Source organism: Miniopterus natalensis, chromosome 10 (assembly GCF_054644295.1).
Source record: "Miniopterus natalensis isolate mMinNat1 chromosome 10, mMinNat1.hap1, whole genome shotgun sequence".
Taxonomy (NCBI): domain Eukaryota; kingdom Metazoa; phylum Chordata; class Mammalia; order Chiroptera; family Miniopteridae; genus Miniopterus; species Miniopterus natalensis.
In genome coordinates this window covers 72,042,817-72,066,364 of record NC_142090.1, presented here as the reverse complement: position 1 = coordinate 72,066,364, position 23,548 = coordinate 72,042,817, and the positions used below count along the sequence as shown (strand labels likewise).

Here is a 23,548-nt window from a genome sequence, read left to right as displayed (position 1 = left end):
CATCTGCTTCCTCTTCATTTGGCAAGATTTTTCTGGTACAGTATTAAAAAGCAACAGCAAGGAATAAAGAAAACCCCTCTTTGTTCGTGTGCTGTGTATTTTTTTTTTTTTTTTTAATAAAAGGTGGCCATCACATTTCTGCAAGGGACAGTGTAAGGAACCCCCTGCCTCAACCCAAACGATTCTGTAATAGAGGCTACTGCTCAGTTACTCTGTGGATTAACCCAACCTATCACCATAAAAAGATGCGATTCCTCCAAGTCATCTGAAATCACCAAGAGCTCCTCCATTAATCATGAGCCATCCTTGCAGATCACCATTGAGAATGTTTTTGAGGTGTGTGGCTGGGGCAGAACAGAACACACTGCCTTAACCTGTCTGTGCACGTGGTAATCAGAGAACGTGACATCAGCTTGGTAGACTCAGTCCACTTAATTTACGAGCAGCCACTGACAACATTCACATCAGGATCCTGAGCCACAAGCCTCTTTAAAACGTGCTTTACTGCGAGGCGCTGCTCCACCCTCACCCCATACTCTCTGAGCAGTGGTGACAACCATTCGCTTGGAGGGAGGCACTGTCACTGGGCTGCACTGGCTTCTAATTCTGGGGTCCGCTCATTCATTCTGTGACAGTCCCCCCTGTCTAGTTCAATAGCTAGCATGTCTGAGACCCTGCGGATATTGCAGCTGAACAGAACCTGGGAACATGGCAGAGGAGCCCTCTGTCACTCTGGACACAGGTGAGCAGGAAGCTCTGAGCACAAAACCAACCAGTGCCTGATCTGATATGGCCTGATTTTTCTTCTTGTTCAACTCAACTATGAAAAATTATCCCAGAAATCCTCCTCCAGCATAGAACACGTCATAATCAAATCTTACATGGCCTATGCATTCACACTCGGTTTGGAATGGGACGTATTCCTTTTCTTTGCTGAACATGCCAATTGCCCTGTGGGCAGAAACATCCTGATTGTCTTCAAACTGCAGATCTGCGATGCTGTCGAAGAGTTTGGCAAGGTGACGTGTCACCTAAGAAAAGGCGAATAGAAAAGATCAGAGCCCTTCTTACTGGAGATATATTCTGGCCATCTAGTGATGCTGCTGCAGGAATTCACAAAACTTTATATGAGTTACAGTGTTGGCTCAAAATGGTTTCCTTCAAAATAAAAATCACTTTTAAATTCCAGTTTGAAAGGACGCTGACAGAGAAGTGGCCAGGCTCTTTGGTCACATCATCAGGGTTGGGAGGTGAATGCTTATCGCACAGTTTCCTATTTTCTAGATTGGAGACTTACCAACTTCTCCGTCTCGGCCATATACCTGCAGCAATCATCCTGAGAACTTTGTGGTCAAGCTTTTAAAACTCAGACATATTATTATATTTATACTATAAAAAAGCTTATACTATAAAAAAGCTGTGTTAAAATATCTGAAACAAAAATGTAAGTCAGGTAACAATCTTTTTCTTGTGTTGCAAACTTCCTTTGATACTAAGGGGAGCCCCACAGTATACTTGTTACATAAGAAAGGTAAGTAGGATTTCCCAATTTTTATTAATAAGGATATTGAAACTAAAATATTAGGTGACTTCATCAAGTTGACATTGCTAAAGTAAGTGGCAGATTTTAAGCCTCCAAGTCCAGGTTACATCTACCAAGTTAAAATTCTTCTGGCACCACAACCTTTTACATCCTAAGTTATGGGATCTTCAAAGGAACCTCCAATAAATAGTTTACTGAACTCCACACAGGTTCCAGGCTATTAGAGAAATAAACCAAATTAAAAGACAAAGATGAGCACTTGTTCTGCTAGAGGCCAGTTTGGAGACAAGCTAATTGGCCTCCTAACATAACACCAGGATAGCAATTCTTACCCATCCAGTCACGTTAGCACAGACCAGGACAGGCTTCTCCTCCTGGAAGTACCAGCATGGAAAGAAGAAACGAGGGGCATTCTGTAGGTTACTCACAAGGAGGACCATCAATCAGGTAGGCCCCTCTACCTCCCTTGGATGGACTGAGTGATGGGCAGAGAGTGGACCAGAGAAGTATCAGGAGTGGAAAGAAGTGGTCTCTCCTTACATGTGGTAACAATAAAAGCTGCTGAGCAGAAAAAAGCTGGCTAGTTCCCTGAAAACTTAAACACAGAATTACCATATGACCCAGCAATTTCACTGCTAGGTATCTACCCAAAATAATTCAAAACAGGTCCTCAAATACTTACACACAGTGCAGTATTACCCACAAAAGCCAAAAAGTGGAACCAACCCAAATGTCCACTGATGGGTAAATGGACAAATAAATTATGCCATTGCCACACAATGGAATATTATTCAGTCACGAAAAAGGAATGAAGTACTGACATGTGCTACCCCATGGCTCATAACCTTGGGAACATCATGCTAAGTGAAAGGAGCCATCACAAAAGACTAAATGCTATATGATTCCATTTACATGAAATGTCCAGAGGGGGTAAATCACAGGAACAGAGTAGATTGGTGGTTGTTAGGGGCTGGAGGGAGGAAGGAATAGAGTGACTGTGTAATGGGTATGCAGTTTTATTTTGGGTGATGAAAATATTTTAAAGCTAGATAGAGGTGATGCTTGCACAACACTGTGAATGTGCAAAATGCCACTGACTCATACACTTCAAAAAGATTAATTTTACATTATGTGAATTTTATCTTAATAGAAAAAAATAAAAGGTGCTGATAACCAGAAGATGGTTTAAAAGCTACACAGCATTTACCAGTGTGTAGGTACCATCTCTGTCATGAGTTTTTCTTACTTAACTGTCCTTGGTAACTATCCCAACAGCAGCTTCTAGGAACAAGGGCAACCTGCCTAAATTCCCTGCATGACAAGACCAATACCAACACTGAAGGAACCTCTCAAGGCTGATTTAATCTTTGAAGCCCTTAGCCTTAACATCTTTGCTGTATTTGCAGTTTCAGTATTAAAGAAAATCAGAGCAAGAAATCTTCTGAGTTTAAGACAGATGAGTTTTTGAGACTCTCACTTACTTTAAACCTAGACCTAGTCGTCGGCAATGATCACTGCTCGGGTTATCATACTCTCCTCCATCCCTGTGCGTTACCCCGAGGACATTTACACACAGAAAGTACCTCCACTAATGTAACAATTCACTGTCACAGCTGACGTGGCCAGGAAGTGCGCAGATGTTTAATGGCTTCTGCTGTGCAATGGGCCTACATAACACTCAGGTGAAGAGCTGCAGGATAAATGAGACCTCAACCATCACACCCCCTCGCACATTATTGCTTTGGTGAGAAAATAGTTTTGAAAGAACTTCTAAGCCTGGAGTCACTCAGCCAGGGCCCAGGAAAGGCAAACCCCGTGGCTTGCAGGTCTGCCGCTGTGCACGCCTGGCGTGCATGAGGTCGGGGGTTTTCAAATGCTATCTTCCATGTAAAGCTTCTGAGGGAGCAGGACTGGTTTTTAAACTCATGTGGACCCTGTTGTCCTCAGATCTGTTCCATTTCTAATCAGATCTCTTTGCATTTTTTAACACAAAATTAAAATTCCTCCTTCCTAGTGTGGTATTTGGAAAGACTTTTCATTTGACAATGAAAATGACTCCATAAAAACGAACACCTCGTGGCCCCTCTTCTTATCTCAGGAAAGAAATGGAAAGGATTCGAACACTCCAAATCATAAAAAAAGCCAATAACTTCATCGATATATTAAGTAGGTTTCTGAAAGGTTAGCAGCAGAAACTGAAACATTGCTCCCTCAGGGTACAGTTTATGGCAAATGAGGTGGCATCTATCCACCAGCGACGCCAAACAAAGCTGGGACCAAGAGTCTCAGATTCCACAGCAAAGCCTAAAACTCTAGGGTGGCAGGAGGCCACATTTATGAGATTTCACATTTGGATCTCATAACATTAAAGTGATATTTTAGTTTAATCCCACGTAATAATCCTGATTTTGGAGTGTAACTTGGCTGTGGAGAGAATTCCAATAAAAGAGCTGCGACGGAATTCTATGCAGTGACAATACATTTGCAAAATGAAAAAAAATATTACATGTATTTTTATACAATTTGTGGCCAACTATATACAGGGCGTCCCCCCAAAATGTATATACTACTTTAACAGCTGATAGCTCAGTTTTGAAAATGAAATGTATTTTAATAAACACTGCCTTTATAATTCTTTGAAGTGTGTGTATACCTTTTTGGGGATGCCCTATGTAACAATTTTGCGAGGATAATTAAAGAGAACCCCCACTGGATATATATTATTTATGGCATATTTACTTAAAATTTAGAGTGTCTATTTCGCACACCAAAATGCCTAAGTCCTGTGGGCATCAGGCAGCCTTCATACAAAACCACCCATTTAAAATAGGACATACTCCTAAGTTACGTCCAGAAGAGCTGCTCTTACCTGGCAATCTCTGTGAGCAACTACACTTCAGTAAGCAGCCTCTATTCCTCGAGGCTCAGTCGAAGGTAAGTAGAGACAATGGCAAGATGGCCCAACCATGACCATCTCCTGTCACTGTTCCCCAGTGGCCCCTATTCCTTCCTTAGTCCCAACCTAACCTCAAGGGCTACTCCTTCCTCCTTTGATAGCTAATAGCACTCTACCTCTCTACTTCCTCTAAAAAAGGCTGGGATTTTTAATTGATTTTTTTTTAACTAAAACTCATCTGTTCTTGCATGAACCACTTGCATCTGGAGCCTTTGTCCTCGTGACTGTCTGAGGACTAAACCTTGTTAGAGCAGGTTGTGACACTGTGAGTGCTGAGCTCAGTCGCCCCAATTCCTGACATTCAGGGGCTGGTTCTTTCACTCCATCGCGGAGATAACCAAATGGAAGCACTAGACAGAAACATACGGTGCCTGTAGGAACACATGGGCTTAGATGTTTGCCTCTTTAAGACCCAGCAGTGTCCTTTATCACCTAATATTAAGCTCATTTCTCACAAGCACCTTTCCAAATGCCAATATTTACAGTCTATTAAAGGTATCAGTTTAGTGCCATCTGTCTCATCACTGCAATTTGGGGGATTTCTCAAAAGACAAGTTGGCAGGTTTCCTCTTGTGCAGACTTGGGCTGGTGCCACTGAAGGACATTTCTTGGGGCAAACATGAAACATTGCTGAGCATATATAGTCTCGGTCTTGTCACTGTAGAGGATGCATTGTGGCCTCAATTTCCACAGCAGTGGCTCTTTAGTAGCCACATTAAAACAAGTAGAAACAGATGAAATTAATTTTAATGTATTTTATTTGACCTAGCATATATCCGAAATGTTTTCACTTCCACATGTAATATAAAAATTATTGAGATATTTTACATTCCTTTCTCAGAGTAAGTTTTTTAATTTGGGCATGTGTTTAATACATATAGCATATCTCCATTTGGATTTCTCATCAGAAATACTTGATCTGTATTTAGATTTCCTAAAATGTACAGTAGCAAAGTAGACTCACACACCCAAGGGGTTTCAAACACGTTTTCCAACAGTTGAATCAAATATCAGTTTTAAATTTTAAATTAATTAAAATTTATTGAAGTTAAAAATTCAGCTTCTCAGTTGCCAGGTTTTAATTATTTAATAGCCACACACGTGTATCACGGTGACTCTATTAGACAACAGAAACGCAGCTGATCCCACTGAAAGTCTGTCTGTCTCTAATACTGCTCCATCACGGAGCTTTCAGGAATCATCACGTAACAGATGAGGGATGGGAAATATGCAGACTCTTCAGGGACAAAAAGATATTTCAAGTCATTAGGAATCAGTGCTAAAAACATCTCGACTACACAAAGCTGTCAGCTATTTTAAGGCACTCTATGACAACTTGGAGGGTAGGAAGGAGTCAACTAACATTACTCCGTCTGACTGTAACCACTGCACTTGTTCACTTGAAAAATACAAACGGAAGTTTTATAAAGGGAGAGATAAAAAAAGAATGCTAATACTGACCCATGTGTGACTTTAAACCAGTTGTATATAACTACTGAAGTTTGTATTTCCATAAGCAGCTCCCAGAGACTTTTGACCACTGAAGTTCAGCAGTGCCCATGGCCACGGTCCTTTAGATGATCTATGCCATCAGAAGGTGATGTGAACTTGGGGGAGTAAAAAATCTTTAAAACTTGACCTTAAACTAGCTTACCAACAGCGAATAAATAATCACCGAAGGCATTCTAGACACACCGATGTCATCACTCTGGCATTCCGACTCAAGTGTCTTCACTTGGGAATTTCTGCTTACAAGACCAGAGGTTGTAGTGACATCAGACCTCCCCGGCTGATAAGCTCCGGCTGATCAAATTCCACAATTAACTGCAGAAACTCTCACTTTAGCCAACACGCTCAAGTTGAGTGTGGCGGGGGGAAGAGGGGGTCTGAAGAATGAGAGTCATTCACGCGATGTCAACATGAGTTATCTGCACACAAAGGGCATCGTTCCTGGGGACACTGCATTGTTATCCCACAGGCTGCAGTTGCCATGTTATCTCGGTCACACTACTGGGAGCACATTCAGGAATGTTGGCACAAAAGGCAGAGGCGGAAAAGTCGTGTCTGGTGGTCCGAAACGGATTCTGATGGTGAAAAGGAAGTTAAAAGAAGGTAGGAGGCCAGGCTACTTGGCATAATTGCCAAAAGCATTAACTATTCCGTGGTAACGTGACCAGGAATTCAGAATGCGCCTTGGCTCTGCAGACCCAGTTCAGGGAAGGAAGTTGACTGTGACTCCAGGTGAAGTGATTGCCCTTAGCTCCTTTTCAACCTCCTGCCCAGCAAGTCACTCCTGAGTGGCTATTTGCACCACAGAGGCAGCTACACATTTTCCCTAGTTATGGACCTTGAGGAACTGTGTGAGAGCATTTAACAGGAATTTGAATTGTTGAAAGTTTAATCAGTGTAACAAAGCAATCTCAAAGAAGTCATATAAATCTCAAATTTTCAAAAATATAAATAACCAAATCTTTTTAAAGTTGGCGGGTAGGAGAACTGTAAACCATGTTTACGCTGCAGCCACATGGCCGGACCCCTTTAGCTGGTGAGCAGAAACACCCACGTCCTTTAATCAGCCTGCAGACAGCCCTGCTGCCGGCCCCCAACGGCATGGCTCTGAGCAACTTCGGGGCTCCTGCGCTGTGCTTTTAATATCCAGCTTCATTATAATTTAGAATCTTTGCAATGTCTTCTACCACTTATGCACTAAGAAGGGGTACTAGTACTAATACTGAGCAATGTACCTGATGTTTAAGAGCTCACGATTAAGGGGAGAAACAAGATGGCGGCGTAGGTAACGGCGGCCCCCGCCGCCTCCCGCAACCACATCGAAACCACAACTAAAATACAGAACCACTGTCACCCGGAGCCTCCTGAGATCTGGCTGCACAGAAGCCCCACAACCAGGGGCTGAAGCAGCATCAAGACCGGGAGGAGGGGCGGAGACGCGGGCGGACTGGGGCTGAATCTCGGAGACACGGCCGCGGGCCCACACCCGGTGCTGCGGGGTAAACCCAGGAGGGAGGGTTACCCGAAGGAGTGAGGGGTCCCATCCCAGGGCTCCAGGCCGGGAAGAGACGTCCCCACAACTCCGGGCTGTGAAACCAGCGGGGACCGTCGCTGAGGGTCGCGGAGGCTGCGGGAGCCCCAGCAGCTAAAGGGCCCGGCACGGACTCACGCGGACACTCCCTCTGAGCCCAGCGCCGGCAGCGGCCGGAAAGGATCTGGGACACTCGGGGAGGAACTAACCTGCCTGAGATCCGGGCGAGAGGCGGAGGGCGGCTTCCTCCCGGGCAGAAGGGCTGGCGGAGGCCATGGCTCCTTGGTCGAGTCCTCCCCGCACACAGCCGGCAGGCAGGCGCCATGTTTGAGTCGCCAGCACCTGACTCGCACCTTTGGCCCCGCCCCGTGATTCCCGGAGGCCCCGCCCCCCCACCTGCAGCTCATCCAGGCCATTCCCAGGGGCTTTTCCATGCAAGTGGCCTCTCCAGCCTCATGCTCAGGACTTTCCTAAAATCTCTCCAACAAGCAGCAGTGGGCCCCATACGGCTTGATAAGCGGCCCCAGGCCTGGCACTAGCGGCAGCTGCATTGGCTCATAGCTTGGCCTCTCCTGGACACCTCCAAGCCCAGCACAAGTAGCAGCCAACTACGGTTTGCTGAGTAGCTCCTGCTGGGTGGCCCTGGGGAAGGCACTGGCACAGGCTGACTTTGCACCTCCTGGGAGGCCCCAGAGACAACCCTACCACATCCACAAGTGACACACTCAAGGGGCACATTTTGTGAACATCAAAGCCCCACTGAAGTAAATCCTGCTCCATAGGGGTGTCTCCAGCACAGCAGCTCTTTGGCTGTAGTTTCAGCTGATCCTCACAGCTGATTGGCCAAGGGGTCAATTCCTCCCAGTGATGCCAACAGCAACCAAGGCTCAACTACAACAGGACAGTGCACACAGCTCACAGGGAGGAGCACCTGCAAGGCCCAGCTCAGGTGACTGGGGAGGCTGAGCCACTGGACCCTACAGGACACCTACTACATAAAGCCACTCTACAAATTCCAAGAGACACAGCAACTCTACCTAATACATAGAAGCAAACACCTGGAAGCAGCCCAAATGTGGAGGCAAAGAAACATGTCACAAAGAAAAGAACAGAAGAAATCTCTAGAGGAACTAAATGAAATAGATCCAAGCAAGCTAACAGATATAGAGTTCAGAATTTTGTTTATAAGGATGTTTAAGAAGACTATTAGGGAAATAACTAAGAAAATCAATAACGTAATAAAGTACCAATTTGAAATGAAGGCTACATGAACTGAAATGAAGAATAACTTACAGGGAATCAACAGTAGAGTAGAGGATGCTGAGAATCAAATCAGCAATTTGGAACATGAGGAAACAAAAAACACCCAACCAGAAGAGCAAAAAGAAAAAAAAGAGTCCACAGATATGAAGATAGTATAAGGAGTCTCTGGGGCAACTTCAAGAGGACCAACATTTGTATTATTGGGGTGACAGAAGGAGAAGAAAGAGACCAAGAAATTGAAAACCTATTTGAAAAAATAATTACAGAAAACTTCCCCTACCTGGGGAAAGAAATAGACTTATAAGTCCGGGAAGCACAGAGGGTCCCAAACAAGAGGAACCCAAAGAGGCCCACAGCAAGACACATCATCATTAAAATGCCAAAGGTTAAAGACAAAGAGAGAATCTTAAAAGCAGCAAGAGAAAAGCAGTTAGTTACCTACAAGGAAGCACCCATACGACTGTCAGCTGATTTCTCAACAGAAACCTTGCAGGCCAGAAGGGAGTGGCAAGAAATATTCAAAGTGATGAAAAACATGGAACTACAACCAAGAGTGCTCTACCCAGCAAAGCTATCATTTAGAACTGAAGGTCAGATAAAGAGCTTCACAGATAAGAAAAAGCTAAAGGAGCTCATTACCACCAGACCAGCACTACAGGAAAAGTTGAAGGGTCTTCTTTAAGAAGAAGCTAATGAACAAAAGAGTATGACAAGCTAAATAGATCCAGAGACATTGATGCATGCAACAGACGATCATGTTTCAGAGGAAAGAAGGAAGGGGGGTGAAGGGTGCGAAGAGATTAACCAAAGAAATTATATGCATATATGCATAACCCATGGACACAGACAATGATGGGGTGAAGGCCTGGGGAGGGGGTTGAAGCGAAGTGGAGGGGGCCAATTGGGGGGAAAAAATGGGACACCTGTAATACTTTCAACAATAAAGATAAATTTTTTAAAAATGCACAGAAAAAAAAGAATTGATGATTAAAATGCTAGGAATGAGGTAGGTGAGCAGACTACCATGATAAATCTCACTGATATTAGAAAAGATAACACTCTAAAATATTGAAGTGATGCTGTGAAAATAAAAATAATTTAAAAGATACATCTTTAAAGCTTATTTATATTTAAATATATTTTTATTGATTTCAGAGAGAGGAAGGGAGAGATAGAAACATCAATGATGAGAGAGTCATGGATCGACGGCTTCCTGCACACCCCCTACTGGGGATCAAGCCCATAATCCAGGCATGTGCCCTGACAGGGAATCGAACCTCCATCTCCTGGATCCTAGGTCAGTGCTCAACCACTGAACCACACCAGCCGGGCTAAAGTTTTTTAAAAACTGATCTTGCCCAGCTGGGCATGGCTCAGTGGTTGAGCGTCGACCTAGGATCCAGGCGATCGAGGTTTGATTCCCGGTCAGGGCACATGCTCAGGTTACAGGCTCGATCCCCAGTTGGGGGCGTGCAGGCGACAGCTAGTCAATGAATCTCTCATCACTGATGTTTCTATCTCTCTCTCCCCCTCTCCTTTCCTCTCTCTGAAATCAATAAAGATATCTTTAAAAAAACACACACAAAAAAACCTGATCTTGTAACTTAAGAATGAAAAAAAAAATGCAGAACCAGGGATGCACAGGCCTGTGAGACAACATGTCGTCTGGCTAAGGCATGAAGCAATTTTTTTATTATCTGACAGGAGATAAAGAGAACTGGTGACAAGTACATACTGAATGATCTGTTCCTCTAGCATCAGTCTAGGACTTTAATTAAGGGCAAAGAGGAACTGGGTGTGTGCATGTTCTAAAGACAGCAAACGGGTTAGGACGGGTTTGTCCCTCCAGGGGCTGGGAAGATACATCTCAACCCCGCATCATCTACCTCCACACACCCCTTTTCTGGACAGTCCTGGGGGGGAGGTTGCTATCCTCATACCTGTAAGTTATCAACCCAGGGGAGGGGGCTATGGCTCTTCCTCACTCCTGGTGGGGGAGATGAGGCACTGTTTCCCCCAACCTCCACCCTCACGTCATCAAGTGAAAGGAGTTGGAGAATCACTCTTAGAAACTGCAGGTGTCGGCAGAAAGCGAGTCTGTGACGTGTCCCTTGTTTAGACATCTGCTTAAGTGGAAAAGGAGACGTACACAGATGGCCGATTACACTGCCAAGGCAAGGACTGCAAGAGTTGAGACAGGGACCAGGGTGTTATGATACCTACCCAAGATGTCATAAAGGGGTCTGCTTCTCAGTGTAAAGACGTTCAGCAGAACACACTTGGGATTATTAACTGTAGAAAAATAAGACTGTTTCCATCTGTATTCTCCATACTGAATACTGTTCAATATGCCGGTCATCCAAGTGTTTATTGTGTATAAAGAATAAAATGAAAAAAATGTTTTTCTAGTTACAGATTTACACATCTCTCTTCTAATATATATGTTGAAAATTTAGAATCATTAAGTATTTAGGATTTGAAAGTCTTTAGGAACATGTGCCTGGAAGACAATGTGAAACCCTCTACCTCATGTAATCACCCTGGGAGAGGGTCCAGCTGCTGGTTACAAGGATGTTCCCCAGAGGTCAGTTTAGCACAAGCGTGGTTATGACCTCTATGTTTTAAACTAGTAACCCCCCCCCAAAAGAGACACACCCAAAATATCCAGTTGTGTACTACATAAATAAGAGGTAAATATACTGGGTTCCTAGTCAATCTAACCAGAGGGGTTTTATTTACAGAGCAGTTTGGGAGTTAGCATAAAATACTCAATAGTACCTGTGTGGTGCCCCTGAAAATGTTACTGAAGTTGACCAACAGCCTAACTGTTATTAAGAGCAAGACCGCAGGCCCTTGTATGATCAACAGCAAGAACAGCCATCCGACTGAATTTAGGTTCAACTGCAAGGCCTACACCAATGTGAACAACTGAATAGATATAAATGAAAGGCAACAACATCCTCTCAGTGTTTAAAGGAAGGACTGCTTTGGGATTTGTACAAAGTATATCTCTGATCTGAGCCCTCAGGTGACAAAAGATAATAGCTGCTTTTATTTGCTTTAACTATTGTCATGGGTGGTATGTTATTTTTGTGTAGATGGGGGAAAATTAAAGGCTTAGGTAAAGGAGGAGACTGAAATTATTCCCGTCTACCTCTGACAGCACTGAGACTAGTCCAACTAAGTCATTATGAAGACACCAGCCATGATCTCAGTCCAACTGACCCACTGACCCCTAGGAAAGCTGCTAACCAGGCGACAGATGCTCCAGCCCATGTGGCAGAATTCTGGGGGATGTGGAGGCAATGTTTCTTCCATTAACTTTTTTTTTAAATTAATTTCATTGAGTTAACATTTGTTAGTAAGATTATATAGGTTTCAAGTGCACACTTCTCTGATATATGATCTGTATGTTGCATTGTGTGCCCACCACCCAAAGTCAAATCACCTTACGTCACCATGTATTTGGCCTCAACTCTTTGCTAAACCACCCCCCCCTTCCCTCTGATAACTACCATGCGGTTGTCTGTGTCCATAAGTTTCAGTTTTATATCCCATATGAGTGAAATCATATGGTTCTTAACTTTTTCTGACTGACTTATTTCACTTAGCATGATACTCTCAAGGTCTATCCATGTTGTCGCAAATGACAATATTTCATCTTTTCTTATGGCTAAGCGGTATCCCAGAGTATATATGTCATTAACTTCTGACAAAGTCCTCAGCCTTGTACCTCTGATATCCTTTCCCTTCCCCAAGGACCAGGCAGTTACCTTTCCCAGTTCCTTTAGCACCAAGGCTGGCACCCCTCTGCCCTCTTTTGCTGCACTGAGAATTTTTATTGCCGGTGTTCTCGCTCCTGGCTAGAAAGTGACATGGGAGGTGGCATTTGACAATGACAGAGAAACCGTGACATCCCTTAGCTAACATAGTATACTATGAGATTTTCAAAAAAAGGTATTACCTGTTTAGGCTGAGCTCCCTTTGAGAGAATGTCAAGTAAGTCTGCGGAAGAGATGAAATAGAAGCGTGGGAAGGCCATGCGCTTGGTTTCCAGATATTCGGAGAGAGCTTTTTCACAAAGAGAAAGCCTACATGAACAAGAAGCATTTTTAGGTTTATCTTGCCCATTCAGTTATTTAAGTGTCAACAAAACCAAACCCACCTTCTCTCATCTGTCTGTCACAGTAAGCTCACTGTTTGCGAGGTAGCCTACCTCCGTCTCTTTAACACCTTCATCCTGCTTGTGGCTAATATACAAGTCAAGCCAAGGCGAAGGAAACAGACACACACACACACACACACACACACACACACACACACGAGCGTGCACAAGCACATCATTAGTTGAGGCTTAACTTAGATCACATTTAGGTTAATCTTAATGACACTCCTAACTACCAGGGAGAAGACCAGACTTGGAATCACTCAACCTGAGCACAAAAGCACATTAGTTAAGATGTAATTGGTTTAAAGTCTCCCTCTTCCCACTAAATGGTTACAAAACACACGTGGCTTAAACTCTCTCTGGTATTCAGAGGAGTCTTAAGATCCAGAATCATTTCTACTTTATTGTTATTAGCAGAGCAGAGATGACTCAGAACTGAAGCCCCCAAATGCCCCAAAGATTACTGACTAAACAAAAATACTGAACTTCTACGAAATCCACTCTTTTAAAATTATGGCCATCTCTGAAAAATTCCAGATTATGAAATAATTTTGCTTATGTGATATATATTTTAATGTAAAACACTCCTCTATTTTGAAAAAAAAAAAAAGATCATGATTTTGCACAAATCTCTAGCTGTTGTAGAATTACATGTGAAAATTACAACTGGCCCTTAGGACAGGATTTCAAAACTACTAACATGTTCTCTAAGGATAATTTCTAATATAATTAAACTATATGCAAAATAAAGAACTTAAAATAACTGAGTGCAATCCCAGCTCCTGGAATTGAGTAAATGCTTAATAAATGTTTGCAGGAGAGCTCAATAAAAGAATTGACCAATCAATCATGTCGATTCTCTTGATAGTAAGATATTCTAATTTTACTATTATGATAGCCCCTTTGGAAAACAGAAATATACTTAGATTTATTACATTAACTCAAAAAATGTATGTATCACCTAATATATATGAGGCAACTATAAGCAAAATTATAAAATAATTTAATAGAGATTGTACCCACAATAACATGATGTTAAATATTATTAGGTACTTGAAAGGAATCTCATAAAATCATAACAAATTGATCATGGTATAATTTTATTCTTACCTGTATTGTAAATCTTTAAGTTTTTCATAGAGATTGGGTCTGCATGTTGCTTCTAAGACATTTTTTATTTTAGCTGTCTTGAACATTAACTCCTGTGCGAAAGTACAAGATGGAGCCACCGGTATTAGAAATCACTTTTCTCAATTTTTCATCCATGTCTACTCACTTTTGCTTTTAAACTTTTACATAAATATCAAAACCAAAGTACAATCACAGTTTTTGTCAAAATAAATTTAACAGACATTACCACCATTCTGGGTCCACACAGAATTTCTCTTTTCTAAACCAAACAAAAAGAATAGAGAGGGAAAAAGAACCCAGAATCTTAAAGAATACATTCAGGTATGAAAATGAGATTAACATGAAACTATTCCTTCCTCTTTAATACTTAAACAAAACAGAATTCCTCTGGGCTTTCTGCCTTAGACAGGAAGGAGATATTTAATCGCCATTATATCCTTCGCTGAAAGTCTCTCCAATCGTTTATCACCATCATGTGTACACCTCTATGTGTTCTCTGCGACTCTCATGAAGCAAACAAATAACTGCTAGTATTACTTTGTTACTGGCTTTCCCTCCTCAGTCTTTTACTTAATGAAGATGAATCTATCTACAGGCCTTACTGCAGGGGCAGGCAATCCATGGCCTATGGAACACATCTGGCCTGCAGCCTGTTTTTGTATGGCCCAAAGTTAAGAATGCTTTTACATTTTTAACTGGTCGGAAAAAAATCAAAAGCAGCATATTTTTAAGACATAAAAATTATATGAAATTCAAATTTCAGGGCCCATAAATGAAGTTTAGTTGGAGCCCAGCCATGCCCGTTTGTTTATGTCAAGTCTATTTCTTTCAAAGCTCCAATGGAAGCAATGAGTAGATGTGGCAGAGAACATAAAAAAGAGCAAAGCCCAAAATATTTACTGTCTGATCCTTCCCAGAAAAAACTTCCTAACCCCTATTTTTTAGAATGCAAAAATATATTTTTATAACTACGATACCCCAAATCATGTTTCTTTACAGTATTTTCATACGGTTTAGAAAACGCTGCAAAGGATACAAAGCAGTTTGTCTTCTACGAACCTTAAATTCAGCATCTACCCCATGGAATCTTCTAGTGTCTTTCACAAGCTGGATTCGAATATCTTCTGAACACACAAAGATGCTTTCCAGGTGAGCCCAGGTTCGCTGGACCTCCATCCAAGTAAAGATGACCGCATCTGCTATGTTTAGTTTATTTTGCCAGCTTAAGACTTGCTCAATGAAGTATTCCACATGCTTGCTTTGAAGCAGAGTCTGCAACTGAACCTGAAAGAAAAGACAAAGAATTTTAAATAGCTCCTAAATTGGTTGACTAGAAGTATCATGAGTGAGGAGCCATACCTATTCTTTTATTTATTTAGTTTTCAATTACAATTGACATTGGATGTTATTCTGTATTAGTTTCAGGTGTACAGCATGGTGGTAAGAAAATCATGTACTTTCCAGAGTGGCCCCCCCAATGTTTCAAGTACCCACCTGGCCTCATGCATAGTTACCACGATATTATTGACTATAGTCCCTATATTCCCCTGGGACTATTCCGTAACTACCAATTTGTACTTCTTTTTCAGTCCTCACCCGAGGATATGTTTATTGATTTTACAGAGAGGAAGGGAGAGACAGAGAGAGAGAGAGAAACATCAATCCGTTGCCTCCCGTATGTGCCGACTGGGGATCGAACCTGCAATCTGGGCATGTGCGCCGACCAGGAATCAAACCCGCCATCTTTTGGTATATGGGACAACGCTCCAACCAACTGGGCCACACTGGCCAGGGCACCAATCTGTACTTCCCATTCCCTTCACCTTTTTCACCCAGCGCCCCCCAACGGCCCTCTCCTCTGGCAGACCCATTCCTTTCATTGCTGGATTCCTAGGACCTGGCATGCAATGTGTAGAATTGCTAAACGAGTGAATTAATGACCTTGAATATTCATATTAACATTTTCTCCAAAAGAAAAATGATAACGGTAAGCAACTGCATTTAATGTATCTTCTGCATCATAATCATATATCTCTATGTAGGCAGGAGAAAAATTGCGCGCTGGGCTGCGGTTTTAATAAACTATTCTCCACCCTTTCTCACTCTCTCCCTCGTCCCTGCCTATGAATCATTCCAAGGTTGTGGGTCTTTTTCTCCCAGTATTGAAACAAGAAAACGGACTTCCCTCCGGCTCGCGAAGCCCTCGAGCTTCCACTTCCCTCGCCTTTCAGTTCATTGCTGAACTCTGCAGCTCTTTCAGCCCAGGCCTGTGCCATGCCAGGCAGTCCGGCGGGCACTTCAGACCACCCCCGGGCAGGGGAGTCAGACAGGCAGAGTCCAACGGCCTCTCCGCACTCTCCTCACCTCCAAGCATATGGTACATTTCACTCTTCTTTCCCCCCAGCGTCACTGAGATACTATTGACGTACAACATTGTGTAAGCTTCAGGTGTACAGTGGGATAATTTCACACATGTATATACTGTGAAATGGTTACCACAAAAAGGTTACTTAACACCTCCATCCCCGACACAGTTACCTCTTTTTTGGCGATGATAACATTTAAGATCTAGTCTCTTAGCAATTTTCAGGTATGTAATAGTCTGGTTACCTCTAGTCACCATGCTGTACCTTAGACCCCCAGAATTATTCATCTCACACCTGGAAGTTTGTACCCTTTGACCAGCATCTTCCCATTTCCCCCAGCCCCCGGCAACCCCACCGTTCTACTCTGTTTCTATGAGGTCAGCTTTTTTAGATTCCACACATAAGAGAGATCAGACAGTATTTGTCTTTCTCTGTCTGACTTATCTCAGGGTAATAGCCTCAAGGCCCATCCGCGTTGTCACAAAGGCAGGATTTTCTTTTTTTTGGCTGAGCATTCTGTTACACACACACACACACACACATATTTTCTTTATGCATTCATCCTCCATGGACACTTAGGTTGTTTCCAGGACACCTGACTCCTCTTTGGGGGAAACACTTACCCTGTGGATTCTACGATCCTACCATTCCTCTGACACTCCCTCTCTGCCTTCCTCTCCTCTTGCTCACCAAACGCAGCCTTTTCTGAGGCTCTCCTCTCCGCGGCTTATCTTCTTTGCCTCTCGTCATCACTCATCAAGATACCAGCAATGACCTCCCAACCTACTCTCTACACTGAGCCCCGGCTGAGCCCTGGGTCTGACTTGCCAGCTTTACACACGTGTCCCTCCCCCTCCCCATCACAGAGCTTCTGTCTCTTCCTAGGCCCCTCGGAGCCCTTCCGTCTGTCCCCCCACTCAAGTGCAAGTTCCTTGAGAACAAGTGTTCGTACTTTTCGATCCTGAATAGTACCTGGAGGCTGGTACAGGTAGATGCCCAAGAAATGAATGAAAAATATTGCAACTTGGAAAAAGCCTAAAACCATAATTTAAAAGAAAAAGAATCCATGGTAAAAAAAATATCCATCTTACCTGGTTGTGCTCTAGAGTTTCAAAAAGTTGCTCGTCAGACTTGAGTAATGGAACACCCGTCCGGTAGTGAACTTCATAAGAGAACTCCATGGCTGCCCAGGTCAGGCCGATTTCAGTTATAACCTAGACATGAACAGAGATGAGCTATGTGCACAAAAGCCTAATTTAGAACCCATATATCTAAGCTGTCGTCTTGAATTTTTTTAAATGTTTAAAATATTTTTTGAAAAACAGAGTGATTGATATCAACTATTATTGGCCTCAATTTTTATTCCTTCAAAGAATACATGCTGATGAAGTTTAGAAAATGAATTCCATCACAAAAAGGAACACGCATCACACCGACATCAAATGCGTGTTGGATCTGACTTTCATCTCCTTCACTGAGACAGAACGCTAGGGCAGGAAGGGGCGGAAAAGGTGACCCGAGGGTCTCATGGGTCTGATTTACGAATTAGCCGGCATGAGACAGGTGTCGTTCAGAGTCCCTGAACCTGGGTAAGTTAATTACCTCTCTCTACCTCAGTCTCCTCATCTGAAAAATAGGAATAATAATATTACCTCTCTCAGAAAGTAAGTGACATGTGTTTCCTGGCATCATCATCATCAACTAGGCCAACCCCCTGGTTTTACACATTCCCTCTGATGTGGAATAATTCTATTCCCTGCCCAAGTCACACACTAGGTAGTAGCAGAGGACAAGCTGGGACTCCTGTCTCCACACAACCAGGGCATGGACCGCTCCCTGAGTCGGCTGATGTGCCAACGCGCAGGATGAGCCCAGCGTGAAAAGAAACAGCCCCAAGGACACCACCTTCTCAGTCCCCAGTTCTTTCACTGCTTTGTCCACGGTGCTTCGGACACTGTCTTCCACTTGGTGTAACCGTAGGGCTAACAAGTCTGCCAAAGTTGTGGCTTCGTTTATTGAAAATCTGACCTGATTAAGAAGAAAAAAGGGCAGAATTTATATTCCAAGTAGATTAATGGTTCCTTTTACCTAATGGCCAGAGGAAGGAACCCGTAGCTAACTGCACTCCAGTCGGCCGCTGAGCACACCTCTAGCTCTGAAAGTTGTGGACAATCAAAGACTTTGCTTCCTAACTCCCAGGTACTAAGGCATCGCCCACCAGAAGCCAGGGCCGAGGTTTAGGGCACATTTACACTATACGACTTTCTTTTGTTCCACAGCCTTCCACTGTGAGCTCATTTCTTATCTCCTTTGCCCACAAAATTCGTTTTTTAAAGAGAATCTCTATGTTCGCTTATTATAATTTGGTTGAAATCCCAGGAATCGGGTAGCAGCTCATTTGTCTTTTCCTCCTAACGTACTCTATTCACTGAACCTAATTCCCAGTTGCTTCCATAATTTAACCTAGTTTTATTGCTAATTTAATCAGAGTTCCTTGGGGGGGGGGGGGGGGGGGCGGGGATATTTTCACTCATAGTGTCAGTCATATTTACCATGTGAAAAATACAATTCACATTTATTTCTTCATCATCTTGTTAACTCCACCCACTCGCCCCAGTATTTGCTAAGAAGCTCTCGGCTCTTCCTAAATGTCCAAAGTCATCCATGCCCCTTGCAAATGAAGAGCTGATCCAGCCATATGGTTACAGGAAAACTATTTCCTTTCCTGCTCCTGCTCAGAATATCCAGCCCCTGCTTCTTGGAAGCTGCAGTCCTCTCTAGCCCTGTAACACCCTGTAACACCCCTCATCACCATCTGCCTCTCTGCACAGGGTGACTTAACATCCCAGTTTGCCCAGGACTGAGGGGGTTCCCGGAATGTGAGACTTGCAGTGCTAAAACCCGGAAAATCCTGGGCAAACCAGATAAGTAGGTCACCCTATCTCTGCATCACTTTTAGCCTCACTCACAGCTGATGGGCCCAGAGACCCGGGTCTTAGAGAAAGAGTGAGCAGGGATGTGGAATGGGACCACCCTGACTGGTCATGCAGTTTGTGCCCTAAGCCCAGCGCAGGCAACAACTGGAGTGAATTTAGCTACTGCTCCGATGTGCTGGCACAGCCTGCAAGAAGGCACCTGTTTATAAATTGTCTGCCAGAGACGGTACATATTTCTTTTTTTTAAAATATTTTTTTTGATTTCAGAGAAAGGAAGGCAGAGGGAGAGAGATGAAACATCAATGATGAGAGTCATCGATCAGCTGCCTCCTGCACGCCCCCTACTGGGGACTGAGCCTGCAACCCGGGCATGTGCCCTGACTAGGAATCAAACAGTGACCTCATGGTTCATGGGTTGATGCTCAACCACTGAACCACGCCGGCCAGGTGAGACAGTCCATGTTTCTAGCTTGCAGAAAGGCATGATACAAGCAAGAGACTGTGGTGAGAAGAAATGTCACTGGAGGGGATGTAAGGGGAGAAGAAGGGCCCACAGTCTATTATTGCATATTGGGAGACTCAACAAAGATTTTTCTGAATGCATCAATCAATCAATTGCAAAGTCTAAATATCCAATGTCTAAAATACTCCAATAATAATAGCTTCAAGGATCATTTATTGAGCACTCACTATATACTGGGTCTCATCTCCAATTTGTTCATCAATTCTGCATGGGAAGCATTATGCATTAGTTTCATTTCACAGAAGAAGCAATTACGGTCTAGAGGGCAGGTAAGTTGCCCGTGATCCCAGAGTTACTAAGTGTTAGGGTTGGGACAGCGAAGCCTAGTTTTCACTCGTGGGGAAACTCTGCAAACTCTGTCTTCAAATCCTTTCACCACAATGAGTCCTGGATTTGCCCAAGGAGAAGACAAATCTACCAGGCTGTCTTTCATATATTTCAAATTCAAAAAGGTCATCTTCCCTAAAAATGAAGTGTAAGATTGCTATATTTTGTTCTTAAAAGATGCAGAAAGACAAGAAAATATAACCCCAAGTGGCATAAATACATGAGAAACCATTTTATATTTTGCAATAAAATCAAACCATCAAAGGACTATCAAAAAGACACCATCACTAAATGAACTGTGAGAGGGGGAAAAAAAAAATCACCATTTCAGAATTCCCTCTCTCCCTAAATTCATTTCTGTGCTCTATTAAATGCCTTTACATTCTCTTGCTTGATCCTGACAAGATCCTCTGATGCGTGAGAGCAGACAGAACTCCTCTCATTTTTATTAATAAAAAGCAAACTTCAAAATAGAGAAGTTATGTGTCTTGTTTGCGGTCACACAGCTGCTAAGAGACAAAAGTGGGGTGTCTCAGTTCAGACTGCTTTAACAGAATACCATAGATTAGCTGGCTTAAGCAGCAAACATTCATTTCTCACTGTTCTAGAGGCTGGAAGTCCAAGATCGACATGCCAGAATGGTCAGGTTCTTGGCTTACAGATATGTCTTCTTATTGCATCCTCATGTGGCAGAGAACAGAAAGCTCTGGTCTTTTACCCCCTCGTAAGGGCACTAATTCCATTCATGAGGACTCCACCTTTGTGACCTAATTATCTCCCAAAGGCTCCACTTCAAATACCATCACATTGGAAATTTAGGCTCTAACACATGAATCCTCCAGGGACACATTTAGTCCTGAGCAGAGGGCTAAAACTAGGATCTTTGCATGTTCAGTCTGTCTGTCCTGTCTCAAGGAGCTTAACCTCTCTCTCCTGTGGGACCAGAGACCTGTTCACAGATCCCACTTCATCCCAGATGAACCATATAAACCAAGGAATCACAGCCACAAAAATATTCAATTAATGAGACTCAGGAAACTGACCCCAACGGCCTTCATGAGCTGGTGCCAATGCCTGTCTCTGAGGGCTGGGCTCTGTAACTCGGTGACAGCTCTCAGGGAGGCTGTCATGTCCTTAACTGTGCCTTCCAGGCCCATGTACGCATCCCACACACGGACTTCCTTGTCTAGTGACCAGATTTCCTAAAGAAAAGAAAAAAAAAAGTCCCCAGATATAACAATACATTTTCTAGTTTGCCTTCCTTGAAAGAACAAATACACATTTCTGGGGATTAGGAGACAATAAAAGCATTTCAGCCCCCAGGTTAAGGACCAGGTGAACACCAGGGAAACGGAAAAGAGTCCCCTCGCTGACAGTGCAAGTCCAGCAGCAGCCCCTTGGACTCACTGGTGCCTTACGCGCAGCCTCGGGCTGAATGCCCTGCGGGACGCTGTAGGGAAGTGACAGAGTGAACGGGAAATGTGCAGTGAGGGGTGTTTCCTCCAGCAAAGTGAACAACTGGAGCACTGACACTGTTATCCGGATGCTAAGACCTTCCTCCAAAGGCCTGACTTGTCCAAACGGCAGCCTTGAAACCTTAGTCCCTTTGAGAGTTTGTCCCTTGGAACTCGGATATTTCATGACTTTGAGATGCGTGGAATAGGGCCCTCGACTCGGCTGTCTCCTTACTTAGCCCACGGAGCACCATTCACAAGTGTGGATGAAAAAATCCATTCTAAACCAGCCTGGGCCTGAAGAACGGGACAGGGCCACTTGTTTACAAGAAACAGAAGAGCTTCAGCTGCGCGTGGGGGCTGAGCGCAGAGATGAGGTAAGGGAGGCCAGGACGTTCAAAAGAAGGGTGGGACATTTGCGTAGGGTCTTTGGGACCAGGGTAATATGGGAGACACATGGGAAGAGTTGGCTGGAGCTGAGCACAGGGCTAAGTCAAGGCGAGGATGCCCTGGGGTGAGACCATCCCTGCCACTTTTTAACTGCCTTTCCTTGAGACGCATTTTGGCTTTATCCAAAGAGGTTCCACTCTCTTCAGAAGGCAAATTGCTATGGGGACTAGATATCAAAACACTAAATTCAAATAAGCTCAGTTCTGTATGTACTGAGCCCTCTTGGGGTCCTGGAGTAAATCAATAATGCAAACCACGTCTGGAGTACTCCGTATAAATCCACAAGTGGCATGCTCCAATCAGCCACCCCAAATTCTGGAACCAAATGGTATTTTTAAAAGTACAAAGTGTTCATGATTGCTAAGGAAAGAATTCAAAAGCGCTCGCAAGCCTACCCTCTCAGCCCCAACACTCTCGATCTTAACCCTCTCCCATCTCGACAGCTCCAGGACACTCATGATTACAGGGGCTACTCGTGAATTCATTAGCCCCAATGTGCACTTTTCCACTCATTCGCAGAACGGCAGGCTTGATTAAAAGTGTAACTGGCTGAGAGGGGAGAAAAACCATCTCCTACCATCCTGTGTAAAGTAAATAAGGACACGCGGCCCAACACACCAGACACCAGGTTAGGGAAGATGGAAGGAGGAGGTGCCGAGGAAGATAAATCGTCCCAGCCGACAGTTATGGAACTTGCCTTGGCAAACCTTCTGAGTTCTGCATCCATCTGTTCCACATTAATCTGTCTCCACTGGGTTTTGGTCCAATTATCAATGCTTCTCTGAAAACGCACGAGCAGATAAAAGTGTCAACAACATTTGGTGAAAGCAGGTCTCCACAGCAAAATACATAAACTGATGACACACAGCGGCTCTGCCATCCAGTGGGAAGTCAATTACTTAAGTGTTAACTGCACTTGTCACAACTTCCCATCGCCAAAACAAAACAGTTGTCAGAACACGTCAAACTTAAGGCTGAAACATTACGATATACTAATTTCTAGGAGCAATGACAAATTCCATACACACCCCATCACGACAATTTCATCTTGAGTACTTTGAATGAATTGGGTAAGTACATACCATTAAATATACTAGGTTGTTATTATTCTGCATATAACATAAAATAAGCTTTCGTAAAAACCTTCATCCATTATAAATAAACTTTTATTAACTTGACTGTATCCTATGTCTTGTTAATATATTTCTATATGGCTTTCAACTAACTTTAAGGAAAATTATGTATAATGCATGTTTGCAATATGCCTAGTTCCCTAGAATTTATTTTTACATTTAAGTCTGGAACTTAACCATATAGAAATTAACTTTATTTTTAGTTAGGTCAATTTATATGTGGGCACACACATAATTATAAGCATGCGTGTCACATGA

At 43.3% G+C, this 23,548-nt stretch overlaps 1 protein-coding gene across 1 annotated transcript in view; it reads right to left on the bottom strand.

The window, feature by feature from the left end:
* DNAH11 (dynein axonemal heavy chain 11) overlaps positions 1-23,548 on the bottom strand; it is a 203,131-nt gene that overhangs the window by 143,782 nt on the left and 35,801 nt on the right. Inside the window, exons 22-29 of the mRNA XM_087820874.1 lie at positions 22,855-22,938; positions 21,297-21,455; positions 18,373-18,495; positions 17,559-17,681; positions 15,161-15,385; positions 14,081-14,172; positions 12,767-12,893; positions 882-1,031 (exon numbers count right to left, since the gene is read on the bottom strand). Coding sequence (XP_087677000.1) covers positions 882-1,031; positions 12,767-12,893; positions 14,081-14,172; positions 15,161-15,385; positions 17,559-17,681; positions 18,373-18,495; positions 21,297-21,455; positions 22,855-22,938 — 1,083 coding nt within the window. The remainder of the gene's footprint in view (positions 1-881; positions 1,032-12,766; positions 12,894-14,080; positions 14,173-15,160; positions 15,386-17,558; positions 17,682-18,372; positions 18,496-21,296; positions 21,456-22,854; positions 22,939-23,548) is intronic.